Source organism: Megascapheus bottae, chromosome 17, assembly GCF_031878675.1.
Source record: "Megascapheus bottae isolate mThoBot1 chromosome 17, mThoBot2.hap1, whole genome shotgun sequence".
NCBI classification, from domain to species: Eukaryota; Metazoa; Chordata; class Mammalia; order Rodentia; family Geomyidae; genus Megascapheus; species Megascapheus bottae.
The window spans coordinates 43,284,612-43,307,484 of record NC_143525.1 but is presented as its reverse complement, the minus strand read 5'-3'; the positions used below and the strand labels follow the sequence as shown (position 1 = coordinate 43,307,484).

At 41.3% G+C, this 22,873-nt stretch overlaps 1 protein-coding gene across 7 annotated transcripts in view; it reads left to right on the top strand.

Annotated features, from left to right (window-relative positions):
• Rnft1 (ring finger protein, transmembrane 1) overlaps positions 1-22,334 on the top strand; it is a 28,775-nt gene extending 6,441 nt beyond the window's left edge. For 3 of the 7 annotated variants that reach the window (XM_090351144.1, XM_090351145.1, XM_090351146.1), the window contains 8 exons: positions 9,203-9,656; positions 9,854-9,930; positions 12,459-12,559; positions 13,711-13,864; positions 16,443-16,601; positions 17,846-17,911; positions 18,815-18,916; positions 19,948-21,013. In XM_090351144.1, coding sequence (XP_090207270.1) covers positions 9,251-9,656; positions 9,854-9,930; positions 12,459-12,559; positions 13,711-13,864; positions 16,443-16,601; positions 17,846-17,911; positions 18,815-18,916; positions 19,948-20,082 — 1,200 coding nt within the window. In that variant the 5' untranslated portion in view covers positions 9,203-9,250 and the 3' untranslated portion in view covers positions 20,083-21,013. Of the gene's footprint in view, positions 1-7,805; positions 7,908-7,961; positions 8,126-8,312; positions 8,507-9,202; positions 9,657-9,853; positions 9,931-12,458; positions 12,560-13,710; positions 13,865-16,442; positions 16,602-17,845; positions 17,912-18,814; positions 18,917-19,947; positions 21,014-22,198 lie in introns of those variants that run through there. The other 4 variants (XM_090351148.1, XM_090351143.1, XM_090351149.1 and 1 more) reach the window with 4 other exon arrangements.
• The last annotated feature ends 539 nt before the right edge of the window (positions 22,335-22,873 follow it).

The window sequence follows — 22,873 nt, the reverse complement described above, 5'->3', positions numbered from 1 at the left end:
TGGATGAATAAAAATAAATCCATAAATAAATAAATCAGTTAAGCCACAGGAGAACAAATATAAGAAAAAGATCACAGCTAGAAAGTAGAGCTTATACACAAAGGAACAAATGAAAATGGCATTAAATTTCTCAATAATAACAATAACAAAAGAGTACAACATAGGGAAGCAGAGGTGTGGCCCAAATAGCAGAGTGACAAATTTGAGTGAAAAGCCAAGCAGATGCATAAGATCCTGTGTTCAAAGTACAGTATTAGCATTCTCTATGTATTATTAATAGCTACATCGCTCTATCTGAATATCTCTGTTTTGATAGACACTCATATAAAAGTGTGACACAGGGCTGGGCATGTATATCTTGTCCTGCATACAAGATAAAAACAGCCCACACAGGGCTGGACTTTGGACTAGTGGTAGTGCTTGCCTAGCATGCACGAAGACCCAGGTTTGATTCTTGGTACCACATACATAGAAAAAGCTAGAAATGGTGCTGTGGCTCAAGTGGCAGAGTGCTAGCCTTGAGAAAAAGCCCAAGGACAGTGCTCAGGCCCTGAGTTCAAGCCCCAGGACTGGCAAAAAACAACAATAACAAAAACAACAAAAAACAGCACACACAAAATATAAAAACAGAATAAAATTATCATCATAGGTAACTTTATTTTCTAATAAAATCATCTTCCTAGGGGCCAGGGGTTTAGCAGAGTGGTACAGTGCTTGCCTAGAATGCACAAAGACCTGGGTTCGATTCTTCAGTACCACAAACATAGAAAAAGCTGGAAGTGGGGCTATGGCTCAAGTGGTAGAGCTCTAGCCTTGAGAAAGTCCAAGGACGGTGCTCAGGCCCTGAGTTCAAGCCCCAGGACTGGTGAGAGAGAAAGAGAGAGAGAGAGGGGGGAGGAGGCAGATAGGGAAGGAGGGGGGGAAGAGAGAGAGAGAGACAGACAGAGAGAGAGAGAGAGAGAGAGAGAGAGAGAGAGAGAGAGAGAGAGAGAGAGAGAGAGAGAGAGAGGGGGAGGGAGGGAGAGAGAAAGGCCAGGTGGCTCACTCCTGTAATCCTAGCTACTCAGAAAGCTAAGATCTGAGGATCAAGGTTCAAAGGCAGCCCAAGCACAATTAACCTCTCGAAAACAGGAAGTGGGCTTGGCTCAAGGCTATAGGGTGGTAGCCTTGAGCTGAAGAGCTCAGGGACAGTGCCCAGACTGAGTTCAAGCCCCACTTTAAAAAAAACAAAAGAAAGAAAAATATTAACAAGCCCAGTATGGTAGTATGAGCCTGTAATCCTAGCAGAGTTGAGGCAAGAAAACCTTAAGTACAGGCTGGGCTACACAGTGACATGCTGTCTGAAAAAAAAACAAAAAGAAAAAAATTATACATGAATGTTCAGAATAATAAAAAAGCAAGAAAGAATTCAAATACCCATTATCTATTGAATGTGTAAATATCTACACAATGGAAAGTTATTTGGTAATAAAACACTGATGTAGACTGGAACATGGATAAAACTTGACAGCGTGTAAAAGAAGCCAGCCATTCCACTTATGGGACATGTCCTGGCGAGGCCAACGCACAGAAAGTAGGCTAGTGATTGTTAGTGAGCAGGGGAAGGGGAAGTGGGAGAGGACTAGTTTCTTTTTTGAGTGAAAGAAAATGTTCTAAATGTATAATGATGATGATTATGTAACCCTGTGAACACACTAAAACCCACTGAATTGTATACTTCAAAGGGTGAATTTTATACTAGATAAATCTTAAAGCTGTTATGTTAGAAAAACACACTTGGGGTTTTCTGTGTGGAACATCGAGGTGACCTTCAGCTTCATGCTGATAACAAGAGTAGGAAAAGCAACCATGAGCCATAGCAGCCACTGCTAAAGAAACCCCAGAAACCTCAGGGACCTCGAATTTTATACTGGCCTGCACTAGCTGGTTTTCCTAGCTTTTGATGATGCTATTCGAGAAGTGAGCACAGAAAAGGCTTTACATTTTATTATAACAGCTAAACTGGGAAATAAACTCACCAATTTCTCTTTACCAAAGGAAATAAGCTAAAAACACCATAGATGTAAGTAGAACGTAAATAAACCTTTTCTCAATAAGATGAATGTGCTCATAGGGAGAGGAGAGTAAGGTAGTAAAAATAACGTACATTACTTTAAAAGCATTTTGTTTCATTTACTGAAGATGGCAGCAACCATCAGTCTCAAACATATGGTAAATTTATTGGGAAGTAAAAAAGAAATAACAGGTTGTTCCATTTTCATATTGTTCTAGCTCATTTCTTTACTGAAAATCATTGTGGGAGAATGTTAACTTTGAAACAAATTGAAAAACTACACAGAAGTATTCACAAATTATTTTTCATATTAGGATTGCTCCTACAAACTTTATGAAGAATATTATGGTCTGATATTATATATTGTGTAAATGAAATGTTTATAAAATATATGCAAGAGCCAGGTGCGGTGGCTCACGCCTGTAATCCTAGCTATTCAGGAGGCTGAGATCTGAGGATCAAGGTTCAAAGCCAGCCCAGGCACAAAAGGACCTGAGACTCTTATCTCCAATTAACTTGTAGAAAACGGGAAGTGGGGCTTGGCTCAAGGGTAGGGTGGTAACATTGAGCTGAAGAGCTCAAGGACAACACACAGGCCCAGGGGTAGGTGGTAGCCTTGAGCTGAAGAGCTCAGGTACAGTGTCCAGGCGGAGTACAAGCTCCATGACCCACAAATAATAATAATAAATATATATATATGCATGTGTATACTATATTATATGTTATTGACACTTTTTCCTTTACAGCCCTACTATTGAGGTTTGAATTCATGGCCTTGCACTTGGTAAGCTCGTGCTCTACAATTTGAATCACATCCATAGCTCTTTGGCTTTAGTACTTTTTCAGACAAGGTCTCAGTTGTTGCCTCAGGTCTGATTTGGACAGCAATCCTTCTACCTAGGTCTCCTGAGTAGCTAGGATTAAAGGTGTGTATACCCCCAGCCAATATGATTTAAAGATACTTTTCAAAAAACATACTTTTCTTGGATCTGAAGAAATTGGGAGTTCATTTCTTGAGTAAATAACTCTTTTTCCTCTCTCTTTTTGTGTGGGTACTGGTACTTGAACTTAGGGCCTTGCACTCTAAGCTTTTTTCAAGGCTGGAGCACTATCACTTATGCCACACCTCTACTTCCAACTTTTTGCTGCATAACTAGAAATAAGGGTCTTCAGATACAAGCCTGCACTGGTTTTGAACAGATCTCAGCATCCTGAGTAGCTAGAATTACATGCATGAGCCACTGGCACCTGGCAAAAAGATCTTTTCAAAAGTGAAAAAACATGGGCCAGGAGCTCGCCTAGCATGCACAAAGCCCTGGGTTCGATTCTTTGGTACCATATACTCAGAAAAAGCTGGACATGGTACTGTGATTCAAGTGGCAAGGCACTAGCCTTCAGCAAAAAGTGCCTGAGGACAGTGCCCAGGCCCTGAGTTCAAGACCTAGTACTGGCAAAAAAAATAAAAATAAAGAACAAAAATCAAGAAACCTACTAATAAAAAAATTGAAAAAAATTTAAGTAAAATTTTATAATCTTGGGGGAGGGAAATGGGGACAAAAACGTAAGAAAGGCTATCAATGTATAATGTACCTACTACCTACCTGGTGAATGTAACTGTAACCCCAATATACATTACCTTGACAAAAAAAATAAAATTAAAAAAATTATATTCAACTTCAGCTAGTCTTTGCTTTTACACTGTTGTGACATTTTATTTCTCTTCATAGCACCCTTTTCATTTCTAGTTATAACAAGTAAAAAGACTTGAGAAAAAATATATTCTTCATGATAAAATATCTGGAACTGGTAAGGACTGAGTCTCTTTTTCTTTTTTTCTTCATTTTTAAATTTTTTTTGTGTGGGTCGTGGGACTTGAACTTGGCATCAAGGCTACCACCCTCCCCTTGGGCCTGGGCGTTGTCTCTGAGCTCTCCAACTCAAGGCTACCACTCTACCCTTGAGCCAAGCCCCACTTCCCATTTTCTAGAGGTTAATTAGAGATGAGTCTCAGGTTCTTTTGTGCCCAGGCTGGCTTTGAACCTTGATCCTCTGATCTCAGCTAGTTTGAACTGTGATCCTCAACATTCAGGCTCTTCAGTTGATAGGATTACAGGCATGAGCCACTGGCACCCAACACTCTACTTTTTAAATACTTTAAAGCTAGCCAGGTTCAGTGGCTCATAGCTACAAGGGAGGCTGGGATCCAGATCACAATTCAAGACCAGCCTAGGCAGAAAGTTCATGAGGTATCATCTCAACGAATAAAAAGATGAACATAGTGGAACATGCTTCTTTGTCTCAGCTATATGAAAACATAAATAGAAGGATCATAGTCCAAGCAAGCTCAGGCATTAATGTGACATACTATCCCCAAAATAAAGCAAAAAGTAAGAAGACTGGTGTGGTGGCTCACGCCTGTAATCCTAGCTACTCAGGAGGCTAAGATCTGAGGATCAAAGTTCAAGGCTAACCTAGGCACTAAAGGACTTGAGACTCTTATCTCCAATTAACATGTAGAAAAAGAAGTGGAGCTTGGCTCAAGGGTAGGGCAATAGCCTTGAGCTGAAGAGCTCAGGGACACCATCCAGGCCCAGAGGTAGAGTGGTAGCCTTGAGCTGAAGAGTTCTGGGACATCCAGGGACATTGCTCAGGCCAAGTTCAAGCTCCAAGACCCACCCCTCTCCCCCCCCCAAAAAAAAGTGGTAAGAGTGCTTGCCTAACATGCATGAAGACCGAGGTTCAATTCCTCGGTACCACACACACAGAAAAAAAGCCGAAAGTGGTACTGTGGCTCAAGTGGTAAAGCTCTATCCTTAAGAAAAAAGCCCAAGGACAGTGATCAGGCCCTGAGTTCAAGCCCTGGGACTGGCAAAATAAAATAAAATAAGGGCTGTTAAACGGTTCAGATAGTATAGTACCTGCCTTGCAAGCATGAGGTCCTGAGTTCAAACTTCAGTATGGTAAAACAAATCATAAGCAAACAAACTAGAGTTCTAGGCCAGCCTGAGTTATATAGCGAGAACTTAACTCAAAAAGAAAACCAGTGGCCAGGAGTTTAGCCTAGTGGTAGAGTGCTTGCCTAGCAAGCACAAAGACCCAGTTTCAATTCCTTGGTACCATGTACATAAAAAAAAAAAGCCAGAAATGGTGCTGTGACTCGTGGTAGAGTTCTAGCCTTGAGAAAGCCCAAGGACAGTGCCCAAGCCTTGAGTTCAAGCCCAGGATTGGCCAAAAAAAAAAAAAAAAAAAAAAAAAGCCAGAAAAGACCACAGGAAACTAAGTCTTTAAAGGGGGCTATCGTATTTCAATACTATCAATTTCTAACAAATCTATCTATCCTGCCCAATTTTTGTTGTGGTGTCCTGGCAATTTTCAAGATAGTTTTCAGTCTTTATTTGAAATGCCACAAATTTAATGAAGTGTTTCTTTTCCAACAAAATTAAAGGCTTCGCTTACTTCTTTTGCATCTCAAACAAACTTCAATTATAGTATTTAATCCACTATACTGTAATTATTTTCTTTCATGCCTTCTAATCACTTATGTTTCACTCTGGGATAGGGACTGCATCATTATTATGTATCTTTCCAATATCTAATGCAATTCCCTTTTTCTTTTATTTTTGGCAATCCTGGTGGGGCCATATTCCCAGCCCTCACACATATATATATGTGTCCTGGGACTTGAACTCTGGGCCTAGGTGCTGTCCCTAAGCTCTTCAGCTCAAGGTTACCATTCTACTACTCTAAGCCACAGTGCCAAGTCTGCTTTGCTGGTGGCTGATTGAAGATAAGAGTCCCAGGGACTTAAGTGCCCAGGCTGGCTTTGAATCACGATCCTCAGATCTCAGCCTCCTGAGTAGCTAGGATTACAGGCATAAGCCCCTGACTCTTGGCTTCCAAAACTTTTTTTTTTTTTTTTTTTTTGCCCGTCCTGGGCTTGAGCTCAGGGCCTGAGCACTGTCCTTGGGCTTTGTCAAGGCTAGAGCTCCACCACTTGAGCCTCAGTACCACTTCCGGCTTTTTTTCTATGTATGTGGTACCAAGGAATCGAACCCGGGTCTTCATGCATGCTAGGCAAGCACCTTAAACACTAGGCCAAACTCCAGGCCCTCAAATATGTTACCTTTTTAAAAACATGTTACTTTTGCCAGGTTCACACCTGTAATCTTAGCAACTCAGGAGGCTGAGAACTGAGGATCAATGTTCAAAGCCAGCTGGTGCACAAAAGGACTTGAGACTCTTATCTCCATTTAACCTGTAGAAAATGGGAAGTGGGGGTTGGCGCAAGGGTAGGGTGGTAACCTTGAGCTGAAGAGCTTAAGGCCAGCGCACCCAGGCTGAGTTCAAGCCCCATAACTCACCAAAAAAAAAAAAAAATTACTTTTTAATCATTATTTGAGTCAAATGTACTTGTCAGATCTCCATATATAGTGATACATCTTTAACTGTTCTGTTTAAATAAGCATATAAACATTAGGTATACTAAATTTACTAGTGTATCAAATGTTTCAAAACTGTAAGTGTACTAAGACATTTGTACTAGGGCCAGGAGTTTGGCCTAGTGGTAGAGTGCTTGCCTAGCATGCACAAAGACCCGGGTTCAATTCCTTGGTACCACATACTTAGAAAAAGCCGGAAGTGGTGCTGAGGCTCAAGTGGTAGAGCTCTAGCCTTGAGAAAAATCCAAGGACAGTGCTCAGGCCCTGAGCTCAAGCCCAGGACTGGCAAAAAAAAAAAAAAAAAAAAGACATTTGTACTAAAATATTTGTGCTCCATTGTGGCTGGATTATGTGATATTATATGATATTCTTTCTTCCCTCATATCCTTATCATTTAAAAGGTTTTAAATTCATATGACTGGAATGGCAATATACAAATAAGTTTCTGAAAAACTAACTACAGCCCAAGTTTGTCCCTCAGCCTTACAGCCTCAGATAACTAATTTGTCGAGAAGCTTAGAAAGCTCAGGAGATGAAAGGTAGAAAAAGGAGAAGAAAAAGAGGGTTCTGAAAGAACCACCACAATGCTTGCACGGTCATCTTTTCTAGTAAAGAAAGGTATAGCCAACCCTCTCGCTGAGTAGTCATTACCTCACATGAAATCCTCCACCTCTTTAACACACAGCGGGACGACATTCAGGAACGCAGACACAATACACTGGGAACCATTTCAAACAGACTTCGGGAAGAAGCAAAGCACAAATGACCTCTGTTAACCTTGCACGTTGAGGGCGAGCCCCCGCTTCTGGCAGGGCCGACTAGCTACTGCGAGCCTTGGGGACTGCAAGGCAACTGGCCTTCAGATGAAACTTGCGCGCGGCGGCCGCGAGCCCCACCGGCAGGGGGTCGCCCGCGTCCCCGAGTCCTGCCCCCCGCCGAGGCGCGCCCGGCCCCCGCGGCGCCGGCCCGCCCGGCCCCGGCGGAGCTGGGAGCCAGGGAGCCGAGCCGGGGGCTGGGCCCACTTCGGTCCCCGCCTCGCAAGGCAGCGGGCTCCCTGGCCCTACACACTTTTTAACCTCAAAACGTCCGGCATCTCAGAGGCTAGTGGAAGACGACACGGGCGCGCGTGACGCGACCGCGACGTGCTGTTGTAGGGACGCGTCCGCGGCCGGCGCCCGGCACGCGCCTCGCTGAGAACTGCGGAAGCCGGCGGCGCCGCCGGGGGCGGGGCCGGGGCGCGCGCGCACGTCCGGGGAGCGCGCGCGCCGCCGTCGGGCCGGGCGGAGGTGGTGTGTGGGCGGGGGTGGGGGGGTGCGAGGCTCTCGCCCGGCCCTCGCTCGGCTCTACCTGCCGGCCTGGGCGCCGAGCGTGCGGCTGTTCCCGCGGAGGCCTCCTTCCGCCGGAGGTCATGAGAGGTCAGGGCTGCGGGAGCCGGCGGAGAGGCTGGAGGGTGGGGGACGCAGGGGGTGGAGGTGCGGACGCGGGTGAAGAGCTGCCGTCGGAGAGTCCGGGAAAGTTCCTGGTGTTGGCTTCTCTCCCTTTCCCTTCCCCTCGTCTCCTGGTCCGGCCTGGCGGAGATCCGGAGGGCTCGGCGTGGATCTTTACAGCAGGAGGCCGCACTGTCCCGCCCCAGGTGGCCGGGGGGGGGGGGCCGGGAGGCAGGACGGGGCTTGGCCCCCAGCCCAGCCCACGGCGCGCTGCCCGGGCCGGCGCTGCGAGGTGGGCGTGAGGCCCACGGCGCTTCCTCCCGCCGACGGCACAGGCCCCGCCGTCCCACAGCTCAGCGCCTCGCCCCGGCTCTTTGGGGGGGGCCCTTCCCGGTGGCCCCAACTCCTCGTTGGGAGTGAAGCGTCACGCGGCGATTCCGGGGGACGCCCCAGCACGCCTGGGCCCACTGGAGAAGAGTCGGGTCCTCGGAGCGCCGTTCATCGCTGGGGAGGCTGTTCCACAGGAAAGGAAATGCGCAGCTCACTTGAGAGTCTGTTTTTTCTGTCGACGAGGCGATGAAATTTAGGTTTAAGTTTTTCTTCCTGGTATTTAATAACGTTAAAATGCTTGCTCATTACCTTCGTGCCAGGACTAGGGCTTGCACGCAGGACCTTCAACTCTCAAGCCCTCAGGTGGTTTTGTTTAAGTCACAGGTGGTATTCCACGACGTGAGCCAGGCCTCCAGTCAGTCTTTGGCTGGGTGATTGTGAGTGTGGAGAACTTTCCTCGAATGCTATTCTCAGATGTCAAGTCTCCTGAGTAGCTTTACAGGTGTGAGCGATTGGCACCAAGCTTGCGTCTCTGTTTTTGTGTTTTTCCATAATGAAACTGTGTTGTAGAACCTATCTGTGCTGAAACGGCTGCACTGGAGGACAGTGTAAGTGTCCCACAGTATATAGTGTGAGTGCTAGTACTGTATTAACATCTGTTGGACACTGGGTTTATTACTATTTTGCAGATACCTTCTCGTATTAGAGAAAGAGAGAACAATTTTTAGGCTGCAAACACTCCTTTAAAAAAATCCACAACAACAAATACTGTATAGGGCAGCAGAGTCTTGGCATTAAAAGAGGAGGAAGAAATCTACCAGTACAGGATAACTTGAGGATTCATCAGGGATTATCTAGTGAATAGAACGACACCCAGTGAGCATCGTACTGTCTGTATTTAACTTCACTTAACACTGTTTTCTGTTTTTTGATTTTTTTTTTTAAGGTGACAGAGCCCTGACACAAAGAAATCTGGATCAGAGAAAAAGTATCGAAGGGCCATGCAAGCCAGCTGTAACCAACTGTACAGTCCCCCTGGGGCTGCAAGTGGTCAAGACGCCGCGGCCTCGCAGTGTGTCCATGTACCAAGACTGACGGGAGAAGGCTCCTGTCTTCATTCTGGAGATATCCATATCCAGATCAACTCCATACCTAAAGAATATACTGAGCATTCAAGCTCCAGAAATACAAGGTCAGGCGTCCACAGCTGTAGCCACGGATGTGGACATAGTCATTACCGGAGTCCCGCACACAGCGAGGCACGGCAGCCTGAGGATGCTCCAGCCGAGGCTGGAGAGCATGGAAGCAGCTCCTTCTCCGAGTTCCGCGCTCTCTTCAAGTGGTTGCAAAAAAGTCTTCCTTATATTTTGATTCTGAGTGTCAAACTTGTTATGCAACATATATCAGGTAGGACCTATAAAGAAAACATTGATTGCTAGATTCAGGAAATGTTTTTTCTTTATTGATAATCTATGCTAACTTATGCATTTCAGTTACTTATTTTCTGTTAGCTTTTAGAATTGGAAGTTAACCTTAATTCATGTTATTTGATTCATGTTATTTGCTTTTTTCATTTCAATTAATTGGAACTTATTTTCTAACAGGAATTTCTCTTGGAATTGGGCTGCTAACAACTTTTATATATGCAAACAAAAGCATTGTAAATCAGGTTTTTCTAAGAGTAAGTATAACAAGCAACTAAAATATTATTATTAACTCTTTCTCCAGAACTAGAGAAGTAATTTTGAAATAGAAGTAACTTCTGAGAGAAACAGGAAGTAATAGCATATATCATAATATCCTTGACATACTTGATTTTGTTATCTAAATCATTTGTAATAAATTACCTGTTGTAATGCTGACATGTCTCGCCTTATTTTCTTCGTATGTTTTCCTAACAAAGAAAAACTAGAAAGATAAAGGCTATTTGAAATGGTTGGCAAGGGACTTTATGTTCTGTGAGTTAATATGAACATATTAAATAATTTCATTGTAAACTTCCAGTACATAGAAGATCAAATAACTGAATACATGTAGCATTGAATAAGAGAACTAGGTATTGAAATGTTTTATGTCTCAGAGAAAAATTAAGTTTTTCTCAAAAGAATCTTAGTCATATAAGAAAATAAGAGAGGGGCTGGGAGTTTGGCCTAGTGGTTAAAGTGCTTGCCTAACAAGCACGAAGACCCAGGTTCGATTCCTCGGTACCACATACATAGAAAAAAGCTGGAAGTGGTGCTGAGGTTCAAGTGGTAGAGCTCTAGCCTTGAGAAAGTCCAAGGACAGTGCTCAGGCCCTGAGCTCAAGCCCAGGACGGGCAAAAAAAAAAAAAGAAAAGAAAAGAAAATAGGAGAAATTGGAGGATCTTATGAAATTTTATCTTCTTAAGGCCATTTTAAAGGGAAGGACTATATCTGTGTAAAAGTAAAACCTACTAAAAACTATATTTAATTCATGATTTCAAATTAATATAGGTAAAATATCCTTTATATGAAATTCTTGCAACCAAGTGTTTCGGATTTTTTTTTTCAGACTTTGGATATTTGCATATACATAAGATATTTTGAGAATAAGTCCCAAATTTTAAACGATATTTATCTATAACTTATATACCTCTTATACATTATAACCAATAAGTAATTTTATATGGTACTTTAAAAAATACACCTGTGATTTTTGACATAATATTCAGTTATGGAATTTTCCATTTGGGGTTTCATGTTCGTGCTAAAAATTTCTGAATTTTGAGTTGTTTGGGATTTCTGATTTGGGGATTAGGATGTTCTACCTCTTAAACTTCCAGTAAAACTAGTAATTAAAACTTGAATTTAAGAAATGAAGAATATTAAACCAGTGCTGGTAGCTCATACTTATCATTGTATCTACTCAGGAAGTAGATCTGGAGAAGTAAAGATCTGGAGAATCATTGTTCAAAGCCAGCCAAGTCATTGTTCAAATCTGTAAGACTCCAAAGTAACCAGCAAAAAGCCATGCTAGAGGGATGGCTCAAATGGTAGACTATAGCTGAGTAAGGCCCTAAATAAAATAATCTAAATATTTAAACTTTGATTTACTTTTTTTTTTGCCAGTCCTGAGGCTTGAATTCAGGGCCTGAGCACTGTCCCTGAGCTTCTTTTGCTCAATGCTACCACTATACCACTTGAGCCACAGCGCTACTTCTGAGTTTTTCTGTTTATGTAGTACTGAGGAATTGAACCCAGGACCTCATGCATGTTAGGCAAGCACTCTATCACTAAGCTACATTCCCAACCCCAATTTACTTAATTTTTGAAATTCTGTTTTGTGGAGGAGGTACACACAAAAGGTGCAGGAGTATCCTAAGCTGGTTTTGAACAATCCTGTGTATCAGTATGTAGAGAACTGAGTGTCTTTGAAATAGGTCATGTTTTTCATATTGTGAAAAAAATAGTATTTTAAAATTTTGGTTATTGAGCACAGAGATACTCAGGTCCTGAATTCAAGCCCTGGTACTGGGGAAAAAAAATGGCTACAGAGTTCTATTTTGGCCAGGTGCTGGTGCTCATGCCTGTAATAATGTTAGCTACTCAGGAGGCTAAAGATCTGAGGATCACGGTTCAAAGCCAGCCTGGGCAAGAAAATCTGTGAGACTCTTTATCTCCAGTTAACCACCAGGAAACCAGAAGTGGCGCTGTGGCTCAAAGTGATAGAGTGCTAGCTAGCCTTGAGCTGAAGAGCTCAGGGCCAGAGTTCAAGCCTCATGACACACACACACTAGAGTTCTATTTTGCTCACTAAAGGTATATAGAAAACTGTCTGTGATAATGATGTATAATTTAAAGATATTTTAGCTGGGTGCCAGTGGCTCAAGCCTGTAATCCTACACTACTCAGGGGCTGAGATCTGAGGATCATGGTTCAAAGCCAGCCCCAGGCACGAAAGTCTGTGAGACTTACCTCCAATAAACTAAAAATACCCAAAAAGCCAGAAGTGAAGCTATGGCTCAAATGGTGGAACACCAACCTTGAGTAAAAAGGTTCAGGAACAGCCCAGGCCCTAAGTTCAAGCCCTACCATGAGCAAAATTTAAAAAAAAAAAAAAAAGATTCTACATTTTTATTAAGATTAATAGAGAAAATATTTTAAATTAGTAACTGATATAATAGTTTAATAATATTTGAAGTTCTAGCATAATTCAGAGTAACAACTTATAAAATTGTTTATTTTTCAGGAAAGGTCATCAAAGATTCAATGTGCATGGCTACTGGCATTCTTAGCGGGATCTTCTGTTCTTTTATATTACACCTTTAATTCTCAGTCACTGTATTACAGGTAATCAGAGAGCCTACTAAACATTTTAAATATAATTACTCATTCCATAGCACTTTAAATCTTTTACCTGTTTATAATGCTTATAGTATATTTCAGTTTACTTCTTTGTGGAGCTGGGATGTCAATTTAGGGCTTTCTGCGTGTTAGTCAGGCAGTCAACCACTTGAGTCAGGCTTTCAGCTATAGTTCAGTTTTTGTTATTCTTTTTTTGTGGGTCATGGGGCTTGAACTCTGGCATGAGCGCTGTCCCTGAGCTCTTCAGCTCAAGGCTACTGCCCTTCCCTTGAGCCAAGTCCCACTTCCCGTTTTCTACAGGTTAATTGGCTTTGGGTTTGGTGCTTTTTTTTTTCTGGAAAATAAAGGGTACATGAAAATTTGATTATTTGATCTTCAGATATAAAGAGAATTTCAAGAGGCCAACTTTATCAGCACTGAAAAAGAATCTTAATGCTACTCAGGAGGCTGAGATTGTGGTTTGAAGCCAGTTTAGGCAGGGAAGTCCATGAGATTCTTATCTCCCATTAACAGTGAAAAAGCCAGAAGTGGAACTGTGGCTCAGGTGGTAGAGTGCTAAACTAGCACTGAGCAACAAAATGCTCACAGACCATACTCAGGCCCTGGGATCCAAGGGGAAAAAATTTAAGTGCACAAAACTTACAGTGAAAAAAAAATTGTACTTAATATGTACAACAGTGATAAATCTGATTATCTTCCATCCTTCCCTTTTAACAAAAGGATACATAAACTTTAATAAATCTGAAAGATATATCTGATGTTCCTTACAATTTTGGGCATAGATATATTTTGGTCTTATTAGGCTTTAATGTGATTATATCATATAAATCAATTTTACAGTCTTTTGTGTGCCAGTCCTGGGGATTGAACTCAGGGCCTGGGCCCTGTCCCTGAGGCTTCTTTTGCTCAAGCCTAGTGCCACTTCCGGTTTTCTGGTGGTTAATAGGAGATAAGAGTCTCACAGACTTTTGTGCCCTGGCTGGCTTTCAACTGTGATTCTCAGATTGCAGTCACCTGAGTAGCTAGAATTACAGGTATGAGCCACTGGCGCCTGGCAAACCCACATTTTTTATATACCAAAATATTTGTAGCAAATTTTAATGTTCTAATAAGCTATGATGTTTTTCTCTGTGTAGCTTAATTTTCTTAAATCCTACATTGGATCACTTAAGCTTCTGGGAAGTACTTTGGATTGTTGGAATTACAGACTTCATTCTGAAATTCCTCTTCATGGGCTTAAAATGCCTTATTTTATTGGTGCCTTCCTTCATCATGCCCTGTAAATCAAAGGTGAGAAACTTTTTTTTGGAATGATTTTGGTAAGTCATATTAATATTTATTTTAGTCTTGTTTTAAATGTCTCTTTACTAATTTTTCAGTTTGCTAAGTAATTTAATTTTGATTACCCATCATTATCTCAGCTCAGCGGCAAGTTGCTGTTGGATAAAAGCAGAATTCTATTTGCTTTAACATAATTGAAAGATCAGGGGGCCGGGAGTTTGGCCTAGTGGTTAAAGTGTTTGCCTAGCATGCATGAAGACCGGGGTTCGATTCCTTGGTACCACATACATAGAAAAAAGCCAGAAGTGGTGCTGAGGCTCAAGTGGTAGAGCTCTAGCCTTGAGAAAGTCCAAGGACAGTGCTCAGGCCCTGAGCTCAAGCCCAGGACTGGCAAAAAAAAAAAAAAAAAATTGAGGGTGTGGGGGGGAGGGTAATGGGTTCCAAGACATGTAAAAGGGTATCAATGTATGTGAATTAATGCACCTTCTATCTGGCAAATATCCTGTAACCCTTTTACTAATTACAATAAAAAAAAGAAAAAAAATAAATGTATAAATAAATTTTAAAAAAAAATTGAAAGATCAGGACCAAAAGCATGGCTTAGTGATAGAGTATTTGCCTAGCATGCACAAAGCCTTGGGTGCAATTTCTGGTACCACATAGACAGAAAAAGTGGGAAGTGGTATTATGACTCAAATGGTAAAGCGCTGGCCTTGAGAGAGAAAGCCCAAAGACAGTGCCTAGTCCCTGAGTTCAAGCCCCAGGGTAGCAAAAAAAAATAATAATAATTGAAAAATCAGTCACCACACCATACTTTTGTTCTCTTTTAGGGCATTATCCATTGAAAACTGACTCTAATATTTTATTCATTGGCTTCTCATAGTTGATAAAAACTTTAACAAAATTTTTACAATTAGGGTCGGGCATGGTGGCTCATGCCTGTAATACTAGCTACTCTGGAGCCTGAGATCTGAGGATCACCTTCAAAGCTGCTAGAAAGCGGGAAGTGGGGCTGTGGCTCTAGGGATAGGTTGGTAACCTTGAGCTGAAAAGTTCAGGGACAATGCCCAGGCCCAGGTATAGGGCCATAGTCTTGTATTGAAGAGCTCAAGGACAGAGTCCCAGGCCCAGAGTCCAAGCCCTGTGACCCCTCTCCCCACAAAAATAACAATAAATAAATTTAAGTTTGTTTTCAGTTTTTGTTTTTCTGGCAGTGCTAGCATTTGAACTCAGTACTTTGCTTTTGCTAGGGTGGTACTCTGCCATTTGAGCCATACTTCCAGTCCATAAATTCTCCATAGGTTGTGCGTTTGTGTATGTGTGTATACATGTACTAGGGCTTGAACTTAGGGCCTGAGTACTGTCCATTAGCTTTTTTTTTCAAGGCTGGTGCTTTACCATTTGAGACACAGCTCCACTTTGGGTTTTTTGCTGGTTAAATATCTCTTAGATTTGTCTGCCTGGGCTGCCTTTGTACCCAATCCTTAGACCTCAGGCTTCTAAGCAGGTAGGATTACAGATTGTGAGCTATTGGCACCCGACTTTCACTATTTTCATGCTTTTTATTATTATTGCTTTTGCCAGTCCTGGGACTGTTTTTTTTTTCTATGTATGTGGTACCGAGGAATCAAACCTGGGTATTCATGCATGCTAGGCAAGCACTCTACCAGTAGGCCAAACTCGCGGCCCTTGACTTCTGATTATTAACTGGAGGCAGGAATCTCATGGACTCTCCTTTGGGCTGGCTCCAAACCACAATCCTCAGATCTCTGAGTAGCTAGGATTACAGGTGTAAGCCTCCAGCATGTAGCCTCACTAGATTCTTGTTTTGTTTTGTTTTTGTGGATCCTGGGGCTTGAACTCGGCCTGGGGCCTGGGTGGCGCTGTCCCTGAGCTCTTCAGCTCAAGGCTACCACTCTACCCTTGACCAAGCCCCACTTCCCTTTTCTAGAGGTTAATTGGAGATAAGAGTCTCAGATCCTTTTGTGCCCAGGCTGCATTTGAACCTTGATCCTCAGATCTCAGCCTCCTGAGTAGCTAGGATTACAGGCGGGAGCCACCTCACTCAGGTACTAGTTATTTTTGAGAAGAGATCTTACTTTCCATTTGGACACATACCTAGGCTGTGGTCCACCTACTTTAGGTTTCCAGTTGTTACTGGGAATTGCAAGCATACTCCACAGCATCCTACTTCACTGAGGAGAATGGAGTCTGGCACTCTTTTCTGCTCTGGCTGGCCTGAAACTGATTCTCAAAGTCTCAAGTCTCCTATAAAACAAAAGGTACAATGCCACTGTGTCCAGCTACATGTTGAAGAGGAGGCTCTGCGTGGGCTGTTTTGAACTGAGGGCCTTCCACTCTCAGCTTCTCACATAGCTAAGATTATAGGCAGGAGCCACTGTTGCCCTACTACAAGTGTTAGTTGTAATATACATAAAAAACAGGTTGAAATTATCAGTCATAAACATTACAGTAGTACATATACTGTGTTACTAAATTATATATTCATGATGCTCTCAGTCCACTATTAGACTGTGCTGTGTACTTAAGTAGCTCCATTTGGTTTTTTCGTTTCCCATCTTTTTAGGGTTACTGGTATATGCTTTTAGAAGAATTATGTCAATACTACAGAACTTTTGTTCCCATACCAGTTTGGTTTCGTTATCTTATAAGCTATGGGGAGTTTGGTAACGTAACTAGATGGAGCCTTGGAATATTGCTGGCTTTGCTCTACCTCATACTAAAAGTAAGTGTCTTTATAAATCTTGATCATGGCATAATGATTCATAACAATGATTAGTGAATTTATATACTAAAATTACTGTCCTTAACTCTGAAGTAATGCTAGATTCTTAATAATGAAGAGCTGGGTATAATGGTATGTACCTGTAATCCCAACTATTTATCAGACTGGTGCAAGCCTGTGTGACTCAAGACCATATCGTTTAAAAAAAAAAAAAAAAAAGAGGGACAAGGGAAGAGTGAGAAAGAGTGAGGAAGAAAACAAATGTACTTCCTCTGGATAATAAAAAAGAGAGTAGTTTCCAGTCTTTTGTTGTATTGTTGAGTTCTTTCTGTGTTGCCCAGGCTTCCATACCACTTGAGGCTACAGATGTCAGTTTTTATGAGGACAGGGCGGGGGGGAGGGGTTTAACCTCCACAGCATGGATGACATAGGATACATGTCCTTCACTGTATCATTATCACATACACAATTAAGAGAACAAATTTAACTTCTAGGTATTTAATATACTTTCCTCTTGGTTAAGAGTTAGCTCAGATCTATAAAGCAGATATTTAGTAACTAGATTTGAGATACACTGTGAAATGATTAGCTTAGATATACAGTGAACATTAGGTTACATGAGAATTAAATGAGAATTGTTTGTTGGTGCTAGTACTAAGGCCTCATGAAACAGGGCTTCATGTTCTTGCTTTGCTTTTTCTGCTCATGGCTGGCACTATAACACTTGAGCTGTGTTTCTACTTCTGGCTTTTTTGCCTGTTAATTGTCTCATGGATTCGTCTGCCAGGGCTGACTGAGCCACAATGTTCCTATCTCAGCCACTTGAATACCTAGGAGAATGGGCCTGAGCCAACAGTACCTGGCAGGGATTTCAGTTTGGGGGTTTTTCGGGGGGGGGGGGTTCATTGTGGGGCCTGAACTCTGGGACACTCTACCACTTTTTTTTTTCCTTTTTGCTAATTTTTTTTTTTAATTTTGTTGTCAGGGTAATGTACACAGGGTTACGATTATATTCACTAGGTAGTGGGTAGCACTTGAGCCATAGCACCACTTTTGTGTGTGTGTGTGTGTGTGTGGTTAATTGGAGATGGACTTTGGTGCATGGGCTTGGCTTTGAACCTTGATCCCCAGATCTCAGAATCCTGAGTAGCTAGGATTACACTGGTGAGCCACTGGTACCTGGACAGTTTTGATTTTTTGGTGTATCACATAGGGCTCTTTGAACTAATTATTTCCTTTTTCAGCTTTTAGACTTTTTTGGACATCTGAGAACTTTCAGACAGGTTTTGCGAATATTTTTTACACGACCAGTAAGTACTTCTTAACAATTACGAAATGGTACTTTTTCCTTTCTTCTTTATAAAAAGTAATTAAGGTTTTACATGTATGGATTTAAGGAGATATTTTTCTTTTGAGATTTTTCTAATATGTTAGCATTTCTGACTTTAGTAATGTAGAAGTTTACTAAAAAAAAAACTGGTATTCTAGTTTCTTACATTTCACAGCTGCCCATTAATAACTGTAATGCTTATGTATTTGAATGCCTCTTTCAAATCCTTTGATGTTGTTCATTTGATATGTGTGTGTGTGTGTGTGTACATATATAGACAGATATATATATATACATATATATGCATTTTTTTTTTGCCAGTCCTGGGGCTTGAACTCAAGGCCTGAGCACTGTCCTTGGGCTTTCTCAAGGCTAGAGCTGTACCACTTGAGCCACAGCACCATTTCTGGCTTTTTTCTATGTATGTGGAATCAAATCTGGGGCTTTGTGTATGCTAGGCAAGCACTCTACCACTAGACTAAACTCCTGGCCCCCCAGAAAACTTGTAAAGAAAATTCCCCATATGGATTACAATATGGATTACATTTAGCTCTTCACTTTACAAACCACTGCCATAGGTTAATTTACCTTCAAAATCCTAGATAATACATGAATTTAAATTCTATAGTATTTACATTTCAAGTTGCTCAGTCTCTTAAGCCAGATGTGTTGAATGTGAAGCATTGTCATCCTCTGTCAATCCAGTGGATCTGGCGATCCTCCATGATCTTATGGTTCTGATATACTGTTCAGCTGGGCAATGTTTGTATTCTATGAGAAAGTCTTGAAATACTTAATTCCAATGAGATTTGACAAGTTCAGCATCACCTATTATTTGAGAAACAAGACAGAATTCATAGCTGAACAGAATTTGTCTTCATAGAGTTACGGGGTGGCTGCCAGCAAGAGACAGTGTTCAGATGTGGAAGATATTTGTTCAATATGTCAAGCTGAATTTCAGAAGCCAATTCTTCTCATCTGTCAGGTAATATTAAGCAAAATGAATGCAGCACTTACGACAGTCACATTTATGTTTATTTTTTGCCAATTCTGGGGCTTGAACTCAGAACCTGGGCACTGTCTCTGAGCTTATTTTGCTCAAGACTAGCATGCTACCCACTTGAGCCACAGCACCATGTCTGGTGTGGTACCGGGTAATCAGACAAGCTAGGCAAGCACTCTATTACTAGGCACATGCCCGGCCTTATGTTTATTAATTACATGGTAAAGAAAAAAAGAAAACAAAACTCTGCAGTATTTACTGGAAGGTAGCATTCCAGTAGTGTATTAATGATAAGGACCTGAGAAGATTGGCTGAATCACTTTCCCTTAGGTTATGATGACTTCTTTTAATGCAGAGAATATGAAAGGAAAGAAAGAATGCACACAGCAGACTGTATACAAAAGTCATTGAAAAACAAAACTTTTTATAATTGGATAATAGTTCTATAAGAACAGTACCAACATTTATTATTGGAATGTATGTCATTCTTTTCTATACTTAATTCAGTCTATCATTCTCTAGACACAGGTTATATTTTGTTAGTAATAATTCAAAGGATAGAATTTAAATACCAGTGGCTCTACCACTAAATCACTGTCTTAAATATGTAATATTTTCTCATTTGTAAAAGTTGAGGATTAGAGCTGGCGGTGGCTCACGCCTGTAATCCTAGCTACTTAGGAGGCTGAGATCTGAGGATCAAGGTTCAAAGGACCTGAGACTCTTATCTCCAATTAACCTCTAGAAAACGGGAAGTGCGGCTTGGCTTAGTAAGGCGCCTTGGTAATGCAGTAGCCTTCAGCTCAAGGACAGCGCCCAAGCGGAGATGTGGAGATCAAGCCCCATGACCAACAACAAAAAATTTGAGGGTCAGGGAAAATCCCCATGGACTTGAAGGAAAAGGACTGAGGGGATGGCTCAAGTGGTAGAGCATTAACAAGAGGCCCTATGGGTTTTCCCTTTGTTGTAAAATTTGTATCAAGTACAAAATGTTGCTCTTAATTCCCTTACAGCACATATTCTGTGAAGAATGTATTACCTTATGGTTCAACAGAGAGAAAACATGTCCACTATGCAGAACTGTGATTTCAGATCAAATAAATAAATGGAAAGATGGAGCCACTTCATCTCATCTTCAAATATATTAATTGTATAAACTATTAAAGGCCACAAAATGCTAATATCATTTGGTTACAGTGATTATTGATAAAGGCATTCAAGTGTATTTTCAGGGCTGGAAAAAATGCTTCCAATTTTACATTATTGTGTAGCCCAACTTTTTTCTTTTGTGTGTTACTTGTAGGTCTTGAATTCAGGGCCTGGGCACTGTCTCTGAGCTCTTTGGCTCAAGGCTACGGCTCCATCACTTGAAAAACAGTGCCACTTCTGGTTTTCTGGTGGTTAATTGGAGATAAGAGTCTTAGGAACTTTTGTGCCCAGGCTGGCTTTGAACTACAATCCTCAGATCTCAGCCTCCTGAGTAACTAGGGTTACAGGTGTGAGCCACCAGTTCCTAGCTCACTTTTTTTTTTTTTTTGCCAGTTGTGGGGCTTGAACTCATGGCCTGAGCACTGCCCTTGGACTTCTTTCTCAAGGCTAGTGCTCTACCTCTTGAACCACAGCACCACTTCCAGCTTTTTTTTATTATGTATGTGGTACTGAGGAATCGAACCCCGGTCTTTGTGCATGCTAGGCAAGCACTCTACCACTAGGCCAAACTCCGGCTCCCCGGCTCAAAATTTTTAACTTTTTTTTACAAGTACACACTTGACCTAATGAGTATGTAATATTCTATACTGTCTGCAGTATTAAACTGTAAATGTCTTTCCTTATTACCAAACAATAAATTGGAACTAGAATGAGTAATTTTAAAAGATGTTCAGATATTCATTCCTGACATTGTTTTTGGAATATTTTTCGTATTTTAAGGTACTATTTGAAAGAATTTTTCTCAAATACTTTTTATAATTCCCAGTCTAAAAATGCTTTTTCATAAAATTTGTATTTTTAAAGTCTGAATTCTCTATTTTACCTGTAACGATCACATAAGATTTACTGCAGATATATTTTAATATTGTATTGCTCTTTATAATTAGTAGCAATAAATAATTAAAATTCAATTTGTGGATGCTTCTTGCCATTACATGTTTGAAATGTTGCGTTTCGTACAGCCATGGATTATCTTGAGGGATAATCAATTAACTGACAGGAGATCTGTAGTTACTCAAGGTAAAGTAGAATCTTTCAGTACCACAAAAACAACCAATTTACAAACCACTGGCTTTCCTGATTTGAATCATACAACAAACAAGATCAACCCCCTAAAAAAAATCTTAGTTTAAAAAAAAATAAAACTGCCATAGTAACTAATCTCCAAGAGTTTAGAATTTAGTCACCATTGATATTAAAACTTGAACTCAAGACCTGGGGGTTACGGTTTAGTGATAGATGATTCCTTAACATGCAAGATGCTTTGGGTTTGATTCCCGCGAGAGAATGGGATAGTAAGAAGTTTTCACATAGGAGCAGCCAGAAGGACTGGATAGGGTGGGTGAGCTGTTTGCCTTTAGGTAGTTTGGGTTGGATATTAGAGAATGAGAGCCAGGCACTGTAACTCATGCCTTTAATCCTATGCTACTCTGGAGGCTGAGATCTATGGATTGATATTCAAAGCCAGCATGGACACTAAAGTCCCAGGGACTCTTATCTGCAACAAACTAGCAGAAAATCAGAAATGGTGCTGTGGCTCAAGGGGGTCGGGCAGTAGTCGTGAGCTGAAGAGCTCAGGGACAGTGCCCCAGGCCCAGAGTTCAAGCTACACAACCCATAAAAAGAAAAAGAAAAAAAAAAGATTAATGGGATAAACTCTTAACCTGCCCATTCCTGTTTCCTGCCCCTACTTCAAATATCAATGCTCAAGGGAGTGTGGCTTAGCGGTAGAGTGCTTGCTTAGCATGTGTGAAGCCCTGAGTTCAATTCCTCAGGACCACATGAACAGAAAAAGCCGGAAGCGGTGCTTTGTCAAGTGGTAGAATGCTAGCCTTGAGCAAAAGAAGCCCAGGATAGTGCCCAGGCTCTGAGTTCAAGCCCCAGGACTCACCCCCCACCCCCCCAAAAAAGGTACTTCCAATGCTGGCTGAAGATGAACTACTGAAGTCGTCTTCTGATGACATCATGCCATGTAAAAATCTCTCTGAATTTCTTTACTATAAACTTTCCTGTTACTTAAAGCACTTTTCATAGCTTATCAATTTCTTTTGTCAGACGCAAGGGCTGCTGCCTTTCTATTAACAGTAGGAAGATGATGGAAGAGGCTGAATAGCATCCCAAACTGACAAAAAAAAATTATTGTATTTTCTGCCATGTACATACTGCTTGGTTATAAATACAATTATTTCCACTCATTTAGTCACAATGTCTGAAAACTCTCATATACTTTAAGATAACCTGAAAATATTAAAACAAGCTTACTTGGTTTTACAACATTTTCCTGCCTGCCTGTGGTGAAGCTTAGTTGTATTTAGGTATACAGCAAGGTATAGGTGAGTAAAGCTATAGGGATTAAAATTTGCCTTTGAAACCCAAATGCAAGACTTCCTACACAGAACACAAGATTAGCACTCAGTGCTATCACAATACCTATCTACCAAACCTCCTTACTTAGTGCCTATTCAGACAGCTTTTATTTCTTAACAGGATTAAATCAAGTAATAGAGGAGGTTCCTGGTGGACAGTGGTGGTATTTCCGGGTGGAGGTGGTGAATTGAAAACTGGGAAAATACAATAGTAAGGCCTTGTCATCCATTATTGATCATGAACTAGAAGCATTTCTCTATTACACCTACCTTCTATTCTTTAACTTCAAAGAAAGGAACACAGCTACAAAACTCCAATTATTCCGTTAATTTAGATAGATAGTGCAGGCACTAGGTGAAGCTG